The sequence below is a fragment of the Podarcis cretensis genome, assembly GCF_951804945.1.
Source record: "Podarcis cretensis genome assembly, chromosome: 6".
Taxonomy (NCBI): domain Eukaryota; kingdom Metazoa; phylum Chordata; class Lepidosauria; order Squamata; family Lacertidae; genus Podarcis; species Podarcis cretensis.
Window position 1 is genome coordinate 57,358,508 of NC_137175.1, and position 13,993 is coordinate 57,372,500.

The 13,993-nt window shown below is 39.3% G+C and overlaps 1 protein-coding gene across 1 annotated transcript in view; it reads right to left on the reverse strand.

The window, feature by feature from the left end:
* The window catches only part of FAF1 (Fas associated factor 1), a 169,545-nt gene that overhangs the window by 59,953 nt on the left and 95,599 nt on the right, over window positions 1-13,993 (reverse strand). The window contains exons 9-12 of the mRNA XM_079980352.1: window positions 5,662-5,757; window positions 4,986-5,112; window positions 4,182-4,245; window positions 968-1,049 (exon numbers count right to left, since the gene is read on the reverse strand). Of these exons, the coding sequence (XP_079836478.1) occupies window positions 968-1,049; window positions 4,182-4,245; window positions 4,986-5,112; window positions 5,662-5,757 (369 nt within the window). The remainder of the gene's footprint in view (window positions 1-967; window positions 1,050-4,181; window positions 4,246-4,985; window positions 5,113-5,661; window positions 5,758-13,993) is intronic.

The following is a 13,993-nucleotide window of genomic DNA, read 5'->3' on the forward strand; positions in this document are numbered from 1 at the left end:
CTTCAAGTTAAGAATGCTATTGCTTCAAGCTCGTCTGTTGCCCTGGTAAAATTAAGTGCCCTCTGCAGCTCAGTTTAGAACATATGGTTTCAGATTTCAATTATTTTAGAAGTAAAGTATATATTTTAGAAATTGTACTTTAAAAAACATTACTACTTCCTAATAACTACTCTTAAGGAAATCCTCCCATTAGGAAATGAGTGAAATTAGGAAATAATGTAAAATTGTAAGAGAGTTTGATCCTTTTAAACTTGTTATTCAGTTACTTGATACATTGGCCTGGTTCAAGTGTCTCTGTGGTTTAATGTGAACAAAAAAGTCCCCACTTCACTGCTCTCCCACTCCTGCTGGAGCATGTTGGGAGCGATTACCCATAAGCCTTGGCTTCTTATGTCATTTGAATCCAAGCTTGTGGTTTGTTTTTCTAACAACTCACCCTTATTGCCCATAGCCAAGGCGTTGTATCCAATACTGCTGCACCACTTGAGCAGCAGACTTCTAGTTGCGCAATGGATGTTCCCCCTCCTCTCACCCGTGCATCATCAAAATCTACTCCAGAGACCCTCCAGAGCAGATTTTGGGTATGTGTGGGGAAAGGCGGAAGGCCCTGGTCATGCAATCAGAACTTCACTGACATAGTATTGGATACAACACTTGTGTTGTTCTTGGCTTACCACTTGTAGTTTGAGGAAAACAACCACTAGGGCGCAAACAACATGACAAGCCAAGGTTTATGATTCGCCACTTCCAGCGTGGCATAGTTGGAAGTAGGGGCAAAAGTAAAGTAGGGATGTCTGACCAGCATGCATTGCTGCTTGTTCATGTTAAGCCACAGTTAAACATTAACTATGTTTCAATGTGACATGCAAACATAACCAATTTTGGAACTAACTACTGCAATAGTTAATCAGTGTAGGAAGTGGACAGAAAGGCATTTTAGAGAGTATAGTATTAAAAATGTACTTACATCTCTGGCTTTTCCATAGAAAGCCTCTTGAAAAGCAGCCTCTAATGATCCAATAAAAAATACTGGATGGCAGTCACCATATCTGTGTGAATACCAAAAAGTTTCAATTAATTTAAAAAAAAAATTAAATGGGTTCCAGCACTTAAAATTATTATTTTTTTACAAAAACACAGAATAACTACATTTTCTAGGAAGCAATATTTTAAACATTTTATTTGCATTCAACACTTCAGGTCAACACACCACAATATATTTCAGGCATATACACACTTTTCATTTCTGTATAGATAAAATTGTTATCTATCAAACTGAGAGCTACCAGGGCCAGAAATGCAACTCTGAGATACAGAAGACTGACACTGAGAGCAGTCTCAAGTAAATGACTTTGGCATGCCTGAAATGTAAACGTTATCAATCTTATACTTAGCATAATACTTTAAGTTAAATGATAGAATGCCAGCTTTAAACAAATGATGCCACAAAAATCAATTTTTGTTCTTATTTGTTCATTTGTCTTCCAAGGGACAATGGGAAGACCTTCGCAGGAACAGGCCACTCTTGGTAGCATAAACAGAAACTTATAGAGGAAGGGAGGGAGGGGTTTCTAAATGACACAAATGGAGAGGTGCTCTCCATGAGGCATTTGCAGAGGTTTGTCCTTTGCTTGTTACCCAAAATTGCAGAAAGCATAAGTACTTCCTGCCACACCTCTGACCATATGAAGTCGCTCAGAATAACAAAGCTTCAAAATCAAAACTCACAAGTTTGAGCCACTAAAGTTCCCATGGTAGAGCTAACTGCACGAAACTGCATTAGCTACAAGAACAATTTGTAGAGTACGGTAAATAGTATTAGTCTCCTCACCTTCCATAACTGCATTAAGTTTATTCATAGCCATTCGACCCAGCCTCAGCTAACTACATTTCCTTCCCTTTCTTCCTAATCTGGAATCGGATGGAAAAATATTCTCAACAGGATGTTAAACTATCCCACTGCTCACTGAAAGCAGAGAAATTCAAAAGGTAAAATAAGTCTTGTCCTTTTGAAGGTAGCTGGGCAATAGGAATATCGAAGAGAAGTGTGCAGAAATGGAAAACTTGCTCCTACAGGCAGCTGGATCCTACTCAAAAACCACCCTCTGAAATGCCTTCCACCAAAACCAACACTGTCAGTCTTGTAATGGCTGCTGGAGATAGGCACCTAAGAACAGTTCTCAAAACCTGAGCTGCGTGGCTTAGGAAGCTGCCTTATGTGGAATGATACCATGGACTGCCAGTGGCTCTCTGAGGTTTCATTCCCATCTGTACCTGGAGATGCACAATACACATCAGGAGGCTTAGTTTGGTCAGGATCGAGTATACGCTTTCAGAGTTAACACAAAATACATTACTTATGGTAAGTGAGCCACCGTAACTGCTAGAGCAGGCATTCCCAAACTCGGACCTCCAGATGTTTTGGGACTATAACTCCCATCATCCCTAGCTAACAGGACCAGTGGTCAGGATGATGAGAATTGTAGTACCAAAACATCTGGAGGGCCGAGTTTGGGGGTGCCTGCACTAGAGAGTCGTGAAAATTTATATCTCAGGCTTTTTAGACTCGTCTACCCGTATACTATATGAAACCAAAGGGGCGCATTGGTTGCCAGACATGATTCCCCACCCCCCAGCTGTCCTACCCCACTAGGAGAGTCACACCCCCTTGTGCAGATTGCCATAATAAGGAAACAGGATATTAGAAAGAATATGAGTAGTTTGAATACATTCAAACCATGCACATTTGGGAACCTTTCTCCTGCGTAAGATTGTGGCCTGTCCGTGGGGCACACAGAGGTCTGAGTATACCTAGCTCTAGATCACTGTTCCCTTTAGTCTTTCATTTTTCTGAAATGTAGCCATTCAGCCATTCCATACCACACACATAAACTTATTAGATAATTGTAATGGTTCTAAGGGGGTTGCTCATGCATAAGTTGCCGCCACTCCTGGCTAGGTTGCCTGGTTGAACCCTTTCTCTCTGGACAGCCTTGCACTCGTGGCTGTCTCAGTCGCTGGCAGAATCCGTCAGTGGGCGTTTCTTAAACTTCTTCCAGCAAAGAAGTTCTTTGACGCCAAGTCTCCTCCTACTCTCCCTGTGCGGAAGTCTTCTGCGCAGGGAGGGTGTGGGCAGCAGAGTACCCATGCTCTCCCCACTGGTCTCCGGTGAAGAGTCCTGGAGCCTTTTCTCTGATTCCCCCATCTGCCCCCCTTCACCCCTGGTGTTACGCTGATTTCCTTCCCCAGCAGATGGGCTGCCTCTCTCCCTGCTGGGACCCTCTCCGGCATCGCTCTGGAGCCTTCCCTCCGCCTCTGGCTCCGATGGCAGTTCCCTGACAATAATCTTTTTTTAAAAAAATCCCATGTTGTATTACTTTATTTATTTATTTATTTATTTATTACTAAATTTGCAAAGCGCCCTATACCCGCAGGTTTCAGGGCAGTTCACAGGTTAAAATAGGAATATAAAACCACAAAATACATAATCAAAATAAAAACAGAAAGAACCCAGTAACACACACACCCCTCAAAAAAACCCCACATTTTTAAAGGGCACAGGTCGGATGTCAATCAACCAAAGGCCTGGTTAAAAAGGAATGTTTTTGCCTGATGGCTAAACGTATATAATGAAGGCGCCAGGCAAACCTCCCCAGGGAGAGCATTGCACAGACAGGGAGCTACTGCAGAAAAGGCCCATTCTGGACCTCTCGTGGAGGAGGCACACGAAGAAGGGCCTCAGGTTCATTTGGAAAGAGGCAGTCCTCGAGGTATTGTGAAAAAATGCATATTGGAAACGTCAAAAGAATCTCACAATCATGTGTGTTATGAATTAAATGTTTCAATAATTCCATCCTGAATGAGAGCTCTCTGCTGCAAAAAATCCACTGCAGGCTGTCTTATGGTTTAGAGTAGCTGCGAACTTAGGAAGAATATGCAAAGGAGAAGTGTGTGGTTGGATATTTAGAGAAGCTAAATGATTTATAGTTGGGAGGCTCAATGTGGAGAAGCAGGTTGCATTTTAAGTTTAAAAATAAATTTCCTAAAGAAATCTGACAACTTCGGGATTCAAATATCGTAAGATTCTTCTCACTTCCACATTTTTCCTAAATGCTTTGTAAAAATATAAGTCACATTCATGAACCATAGATGCAGAAATTATGCACAATTACAAGTCTAACCTTGAAGAAAATTCTGCTGTGAATTGTAATAAGGCATCTCCTTCATTTTCAGCATTTTCTGGCACTAAAAGAAAGAAAGGAAAATAGTACATAGTATAGTATAGTATAGTATAGTAGGGTATAATATAATTATCCATAGAATAGTATTCATATTATATTTTTTGAAAACATTGCCTTTACTATTTTCTTTAATTGTACATATACATTATTCAAATAACTTTTAATAACCCTTAATGAAGAGAACAGCAATAATATGGCCCTTTGGGCATATGGAATTTGTGACCGGTTCTAGGAAGATGAAGATGATAAAAACAACGTATCGGTTTTTGCATATGACAGTATTATTATTGTAACAATAAAATTAGAATCTTATAAGCCATCTTATAACTGTTGTTATACTATATTTCAGTGTTTTTTCTTTGAAATATTTTACACAAGTGTTTGTATAGCTTTTGTTCTAGTTCTAGAATAACGATAAATCTTAGTAATATTTCAAAGAAAAAAACATTGAAATATAGTAGGCTAGTAGATACAACCCAAAAGTTAAGTTTTAAGTCTAAGAGAATTTATTTCTGGAGGCCTGAATCTAGAATTCATTTATACAGTCTTAATTTCTCAGGTCTTTCTTTTTAAGTCAGCTTTTTTTTAAAAAAAAGAGTTTATCACTGGATGTTGAAATACATTTCTTGGAATATATCTCCAAGAAAACTATCTGGTGGAACCAAAAGGAACCAAAGTTTGCTTTCTTTCCTGCTGTCAGTACAATGTTACACTATTCACAGCATGAAGGATTGCATTACTTACTCATTGGAGATTTCCTCAATGCAGATGACGCCATTCCAAACATCTCTCCATCATCCACTCCAAATTCTGTGGCATCTTCAAAGTCATCTCCATCACTGTCACTAACCATATGTACATCTGTGCATTGCTAATTTAGTAAAAGCCATAGTTAAGAATAATGCAGAACAGATTTATATTTATGATATAATACTGTTTCAATATTAGTAGTTTCCCATATACAACTATAAAGGCCATCCTGTTTGAAATTAAGAACCTTGGAGGAAATTCCCTATATATTTTGGCTTGAGAAAACTATTTTGTATAAATAGGATTGTAAATAGTGGATGTGTTCATACAACATGATAGACTGTGGTTTGTTGTGATGGCATGAGCCTAGTCTTCCCCTAGCTTTGTTGACTGCCTCCTTCAACCTAGCCAGGGAGAGTTTTCACTTCCATATTTTTTTAAATGAATTGCAGCTTGTCTTGTGATCCAAGCTCATCAAACCATGGTTAATTTTAGCTATGGCTTGTTTGAAACAATCCAACTTCAGCACAGATTAGGCTATAGTAGAGTCAAACTCAGTTTTGTGGGCAGTAACCGGAATACAAATGTGGCTTTCAGTATAGCTTGAAGGAGTGTCTGAATATCATATTTTGTGTGTGAGAAGGAAGAGGAGGGAGGAGGTTGTGTTTACCTCTTCTGACTGTTCTCTGGTTTGTGCTGGTGAGGATCTTCTTCCAACTGTAAGTCGGTGGCAAGGATAAGAGACTCCCGATGCTGCTAGGGTCACCTAAAACACAGGATACATTGCTGCATCAACTATCAGATTTGGATAAACATGTTTCTTTCAGTAACTAAAACCAAACTACAGTAGATTTGAATGAACTGGAATAAAAAGATTGGAAAATTTAGAATTTACCCACAAGGAACGTTGTTATACAAAATGATGCTAGAAAAAAGGATGCAATACTTGAGATCATTCCACAATATCCTTTCTTGACAAGATTTATTTTCAACATATTTCATTTCAATCCTCAAACTTCTACATCACGGCAAACACTTAAAGCTACCTCATTATTGCTGTATAGCTGGTCGGCACTAAGCTCATGCACTTGACAAATTGGGGATCATTTACATTTCTCTTAACCAATAGCGGACAGGCAATGGGTAGGAAGAGGCCCTTACCACAGTTGTGGTGACTGAAGAAAGAAAACAAGGCAGCTCAAACACCATCCAGGTAAGGAGCCAAGATAGCACTGAAGACAACAGATGGCTGGAGTCAAAGTACAAAGCAGGTGACTGAGTAGGAGTGGGCAGTTCCCATTATTAAGGTTATCTGAATCAGTTTTAGACCTCAGATTCCCAAAATCATTAACAAAGTGTCTTTCTAGAAGAAGTCAGACTATGAAAACTGAGCCAACTTGGAAGAGGCCTAAGTTATCAAGAGGGAGCGAGGAATTGATAAGGGGCTCTCACAAGAGTAGGAACACTTAGAAGCTGTGGAAACCTGTACCAATGTAGTAGACAGTACCTTGCAAACATGTCTAGTCACTGGAAAAAATGCTGCTGACAACATATTTCTTCCTTTAACACAGACTATAGAGGTTTCCTTTGTGAAGGAAATATGTCATATGGATAAAAGACCAAATTGTGCATCTCAGTTTGTGAATATGGCCTGATCTCAGAAAGTAGAGACTACTTTGCTATATTTTGTGCACTAAAAGGTTAAGGCAGTATTGAAAAATATGCATGTTACATTTAAATTGTCCAACAGTTGAGAGTTTTAAAATCTTTATTCGCTTTAGAAGAATAACAACAGAGTTACATCTACATTTCTCCCCCGCTCCATCAACTGACACAGAGCCTTCTTGATTAATAAGCAGCTATGCAAACATGTCCTTGAAGGGTAAAAATACACATATTGTCAAAACTGAATAAACAGTAACTGATGTGTATTTTCTATAACAATTTAAAATGTATTGGCTAAATGTCTGTATTTTTAAAAAATGTGAAGGAAGTTCTACTTTCCAAGTCACTGTAGTGGCTAAAAAAGTCTTATCCAAAGCCTAGCAAGTATGCTAGAAATACTCTTATTTATTTTTATCCTCAAGTCAGGGTGTTTTTAATCACTTATGTGCTAGAATTCATAAAAGCCTTAATTTGCTTCAGGTTAAAGCAAGCTGATTAAGTGTGCTAGCTAACCAAGTGAGTGTTGACCTGCCTGGACTAGCCTGCTGCCACATTCTTGTAGCAAGGTTAAATAGCAGTTTAGTCACAATTTTAAAATCACAGAGTTAAAAGGAAATGACTCTTTTGGAATAAATGAAATATTAAAGCAGACATTCAGGTCAAGCTCAATTATCAGTGAAACTCTTTCATACATAAAACAGAATCTACGCTTGCCTTTGTAATGCTGGCACTGCCATTTTATATCACATGCTTCATTCAGTATTGAACATAGTAGTGGGGAGGGGGAGTAACATCTGTTTATATACCTAAGCTCTCACTAAGGAGCGCACTAAAGGAAAGGTGACTAATGCCAAATAGAGGTTTGGTGGTAGCAAACGAACTAGATCCAAGGGTCTCATGATAGATGGCTTCCTCCCAATTAAAGCTGGATAAATGGGTTCGAATATTAGGTAAGGAAAGTCAGACATTGAGAACATGATGCTGGCCGTTTGCTTTCTCATGTTCAATAATATTAAAACATAGCTCAGGGTGGGATTTTATATAGCTCAAAATCAATGAGAGGTTTTCTTATCTAGCTAAGCATGTTGTAGAATTGGACGTGAGAAGGCCACCATACTGCTCTCTTAGGGGGAAATAATAAAAAATATTCTGTGCTAAAACTAGATGCAAGATGGAAAAACAGGCTGCTGAAGAGGCCAGGGGCCATCTTGGCTGAGATTCCTGGAAGAACTGCTCCTTGCCTTGCTGGCCTTTCCCCCTTAGCCTTGGAGGGCAGGACCCTGACTGACTCCAGCTACAAAAGCTGAGGCTGCTGAAGAAGCGAGATACCATCTTAGCTGTCTTTTAGTGCTGACCCAGGTCATCAAGTCTGAGCTCCACAGCCACCATCAACCATCATTGGCAGGATTGGCAGCAATAGCAGCAGATATGCTCTATGCTCAACATTTTATTCTCTTTTTACTTTACCTTTTATATTAGACTTCCTTCAGCAATGTTTCCTATATAAACATGGTGGGGGAGATATGCCAAGCCAAAGTGAACAAGAATATTAATAGGTCTGTGCTGTTAAATTATTAAAGCTAGCCAACAGATTTGGGTTTCTATGCTGGCATGACTAAAGGCAGCCATTAACTCTTGGCACTCAAAAAAGCATGAAATTTCACTGAAATTATTTCAAAATTAACAAAAACATTTTGGGTATATTCTTAAACCCTTGATAACACCAGTAAAACTAGCACAACTAACAACCAATTAGTTTTATCTTTTCACAGGAAATGAACTATTTTCCTTTTGTATACAACACATAATATGTCAGGCATTAAATCTTTTTCTAAAAAAAATTAAACACTAACTGGATGGTGGAAAAAAATCACAAGGGTGGAGTGTGTTCACGTTCCACTAGCACCAATGCTTACTTTATCCCTTCATAAAGTGCTGCTGAGATAATTACTGCTGACAGATTTATTCAAGGTTCATTTCACTTTTTCTCTAGGTTTTTTTCTAGTTAGAAGTGCAGCAGAGCCCATGGGAAGATCCACCCCTCACACCTGTTAAGTTTCTTCATGTTACTAGGGCCAGTTTAGACATGTCACTTTGAATTAGTATTGTACAAGGGCACTAAGTGTGACAATTACTTATCACAGGTTTAACCTTGGAAGGGAAGAGAGGAGGGGAGGAGAAAAGTTTCTAATTCAAGTCTGAGAACAGTGTCCGAATACGTAATTTAAGCCCTTTAATACAGGTTGCATGAAATTCATTCCAAGGCTCATAAAAAGGTTCCCATGGTAGGTTTCCAAACAAGGATGCAGATTAATATAAAGGGCACATCTACAGTTACAATGTATTTGATTTTAGAAAAGTAAAATTTAGGAAGGAAAATATTTTCACTGAAGACAATGGCCTACTGATGAAAACTTATGAAAACATTGATAGCTGCTCTTTTTATTTTTCCTTGAAGTTTTCCTTCCTGTATTCTGAAGTCACATACACTAAACTCCAAACTCAAGTCATGCTTGGGGTCTGTATGTGCACCTGATAAAGGAGAATCCCTCTTTGAGGTCTGCTGTTATGAAAGTGTCAGGAGTTTTTTTTATTTCAGCTTCTTCAAGGCACCAGCATGCATATTAGTAAAACAAAAGGCTAAATCAACTCATAAGGAAGACAAAGAAGAAGACTCTTAAAGTATTCAGATTCTTCAACTTTTTGAAAGAGTAACAATGCAATCCAAAGCATGTTTAGTGAATAGTAAATTCTGCTAAGCTGAATAGAACTTGCTCCCAAGGTAAGTGTGCATAGGATTGCAGTCTAAGTATTGTTTTAGAAAAAGCAATGGGTACTGCAGACATTGTAGAAGACTAGCAAGAAGATTTATCCCTACCCCTTCAATTTGCAAGTGCCATTTGAAACACGCCCTTCAAAATCCCTTCAAACAGTCATTTATAGTGATACCTCTGGTTAAGAACTTAATTTGTTCCGGAGGTCCATTCTTAAGCTGAAACTGTTCTTAACCTGAGGTACCACTTTAGCTAATGAGGCCTCCCACTGCTGCTGCGCCGCCAGAGCACGATTTCTGTTCTCATCCTGAGGTAAAGTTCTTAACCTGAGGTACTACTTCTGGGTTAGCGGAGTCTGTAACCTGAAGCGTATGTAACCTGAAGCGTATGTAACCCAAGGTATCACTGTATATACATCATTATATATGCAATAATCATAAAAAGGTAAAGGTAAAGGTACCCCTGCCCGTACGGGCCAGTCTTGACAGACTCTGGGGTTGTGCGCCCATCTCACTTAAGAGGCCGGGGGCCAGCGCTGTCCGGAGACACTTCCGGGTCACGTGGCCAGCATGACATCGCTGCTCTGGCGAGCCAGAGCCGCACACGGAAACGCCGTTTACCTTCCCGCTAGCAAGCGGTCCCTATTTATCTACTTGCACCCGAGGGTGCTTTCGAACTGCTAGGTTGGCAGGCGCTGGGACCGAACGACGGGAGCGCACCCCGCCGCAGGGATTCGAACCGCCGACCTTTCGATCGGTAAGCCCTAGGCGCTGAGGCTTTTACCCACAGCGCCACCTGCGTCCCTGCAATAATCATAGGAGTACTCATAAGAGAGAAGCAAATATCCAGATAACATTACAGTGAGATGACAGTTCACAGTACACAGTACGGTGTATTTTTTGACTATGGACTCCAATAAAGCTGTGTGTGTGAGAGATGACAAGTGGATGGTCAAACATGGGATACAGTGTACAGTGTCACAGAGCTGTCAGGCAATCACAGGTCATCCACAGAGCAGGAAGAACATGAGGCATGAAATGCAATTTCTAGCCTCTCGCTCTGGATCCCTCCCAAGCAGATGAAGGTTATGTTGAAGGGGTGGACTCCTCCTCTTGGCCTGTCAGGCCCATTGCTCAGCAACGTGCAGGACTCTCCTAGAACAAGGTGTCAGAGGGGGAGGAGCATCAGCAGGACTGGGACTGTCCTGCTGCTGGGTAGCAAAGGCAACCTCTGACTCCTCTCTATCTGAATCTGCATTTACACTGCGACTCTCCGCCTCTAGCCCTGTCCTGAAAGGGCCTCCTTCTTCTGATCACCCTTGATCGCTCAAAACTCTTGCTTCTAGCAACACCCAGCTCATCCCTTTCCCAGACTGCTCCTCAGTTTCTCACCACCACAATCCAGGGTCTTAGTCATCTTCTTCCATGTCCTTCCTGCGGGGTTCTTGCGCAGTTGGCGCCCACCACTCTTCCTCATCCAGCTAGTCCCTGACATACATGTCTGTCATAATCACAGACCTTTTCTTAACATGGTTGTGAACTGCCCTGAGATCTGTGGATGAAGGATTTTAACATCCTTTAAGCCTTACATAGTTATTGGCCTGGACTGGGAGATGAGGGAGGGGAGTTTGGCCAGTTTCCATACTTTAGGAGTGGATGTGGCGAGCAGAGCTAGAAAAAGTACTGGAGCTTTATATCTTTCCCCCCACCTTGTCTATCAAATTGACAGGTTTTCAGCTAATTACTTAAAAACACCTCAGGGAATATTTTGTTTAATGAGGGGGGTGTCTTTAAAAGTTAAAAATCCCCTGCCATAAACAAATGCACAACTACATATGATATTTGGAAGCTGAGGGAAAATACAAACTTAAGAATGGAGCATGAAGAGGTACCATCTGCCATGAGGCTAATCATGGCTCACAAATACTTTCTTCCTGTTGGGCATTCTCCCCCTCTCAACCCAGGCCAACTGAAAGCATTCTGAATTATGCCTTAATATGTCTAGTTCAGGCAGAGAAAATACTTTCCCATCATATTGATCTTAATGTGCTCTGACAAAGCAACAGTACATTAACTTCATGTTTGCCACAACCTGCACTCTGCAATTTAGCAAATGCCCTTTACTCATAGGCTAGCAACAACACATTTCCCAATTTTCAGTTTCTTCAGCATTATTTCCTCTTATAACACAGCAGTTAAAACATATCAATGAAAAATAGCTCAAATTGTTTTGTTAATTCATACACCTGTGAAAAGGAAGCTTTCTGATCCAAAATACATGTAAATTGCCTAAAGCAAATGAATAAACCAAAACTGCAATTCATAAAAACTGCTTAATAAAAATAACTGAATCACAGCATGGTGCTAGATTGAGAAAATCCATAAACTTAACTCTTCAGGTATTCCCCAACAGATCATGAATCATCTGTATCAGAAATTGTCATATTTATAGCAGTGTGACTCACAGCATATGAGGTTTCTTTTATAGATGAAGGGTAGAATTTTATCAACTTTCACAGCCTAACTTATAGCTAAGTTTGTGCTTCATAAACCATGTAAAGCTGTAGAGCTTTCACATAAACCACATGAAAGTACAGCTGGATAAAAGGTGACAGTTTTACTCAATGTGCTGTTTCTGATAACAATTGTAGAATAAATTCCTGTAGTCATGTTTCATTTAAAAGGCACCCGTTGCACAGGGCCAATCCCAGCTTACAGAATCATACTAATATTTAATTATCTTAGGACCCAAACTTCCATGGCATAGATTAAGGGTCCTGGGGTACTAGATCTCTCTGTCAAGTCTACCCTGCAACTTCAACATTATTGAGAAAGATGATGATAAAACCACCTATTTCAGCATCGGCTACATTTTATTCAATGATGATGATTTTATGTAATGATAGCAATACACTTTGAGCTTTTATAGAGCACAAGAGAAAAGAGGATTTGTAATCTATAATCTGACACAAGAAGACAGAGGGAGAGGAAGAAAGGAAGTCTGAAGTAAATGGGGAAATAATGCAGGGTGGTAGTCAACTAAGTTTAACTTAAGAGTAGACCTATTGAAATTAATGAGCATGACAAAGTTTGTTCCATTAATTTCAGTGGAGCTATTATGAATAAAACTAAGTTGATTATTTCAGTTACTCATACTTAGAGCTTCGTGACAGAAGAACATGGGAACTTGACAGTTTTGTCCTGATAATAAAATAGGTAACACAATATAAGGTAGCAGGTTTTCTACTGCTTACTGTACTCTGCTTACCCAAAGCAAAAAACTCTAGAATCTTGAATCTACTTTATATTCACAAAGATTATCAACCAACCACTTGGCATGACAATGGTCTGTGGTGGGGTGCCATTTATCTCACTGCATTAGAAAACCAGGGATGGCAAACAAAAGAATGGCTGGATATTTTTTCAGTGCTATATAATTCCTTGGCAAACTCCAAGCAGTTGTGTTACCAACTGATGGATCCAACAAATTATTCCAACTCTAATGGGCTTTCTGGGGTCCATTTTTTTCTTCATGATATAATTATTCATGAAACTAGCCTCAAACATAATGAGATTTTTGCACTGTTGGCCTGCCAAAACGCATGGAGCTAGTGGCTTTTTATAAACAAAAATGTATGGCAACAGGTAATTTGCCCCACATTCATTTTGTTTTACATAAAGGTCCTTAACCCTTCAAAATGCATATTCTACTAAAATGACTAAAAGCGTCTACACGTAAAGATCACTACGCCTTGCATGATAGCTACCCATTGCCAATATTATAAAGGTTAAAATATGCCAGTTGGTCAAAATAGCTCTTTTAATATTCAGAGCGGTCTAGGGTTTTTTCTAGACATCAAATAAAAAATGCATTAGTTTTATAATTGTACAAGACTGTGTGTAAAGTTTTCCTAATTTAGTAAACCAACATTTATTTCTTACAATCTCTAGTAAACATTATTTCTTACAATATCTAATAAACATTATTAGTAAACATTATTTCTTACAATATCTTTGCTCTCTACCTTACATCAAGTTAATAAGTTTCCTCAACCACTATATCCTGCTTATGATCATCTCCCAAAATTATTTCTTTTGTTTTACTTATTTAACAATGTAGGGCATCAACACTTTAAACACTTTAAATTGAGATGAAAGCAACAGAAATATGGTGCCTTTCCATCATCACAGCAAGTTACTATATAGAGATTCTGTTTTTCAACATAACGTCAGGACATTAGTCATGGAACCAGTCCATGAACTATTGAGTACTTATGGACAAGAGATTTCTGCTTTAGGTGGTACAAAAATAATACTGATGGGTTCTCTTAAAGAAACCAGAAATCAATGGCCTATTGAACTGTTCCCCTCTTTTTACGCTTCAGAGATTTTAGTACAACCCAATGTATCTCCAAACAATCCTGACTTCTGGTCCACAGAGCCATATGAGGCTCATCCAAAATCTATCCTCTTACATTTTCAGGAACTCTTTCATCCAAATCTAGAACCCTTAATATCTGCCAGTTGAAATTATGTTTTTACCATCCATGTAGACAGGCTTCCT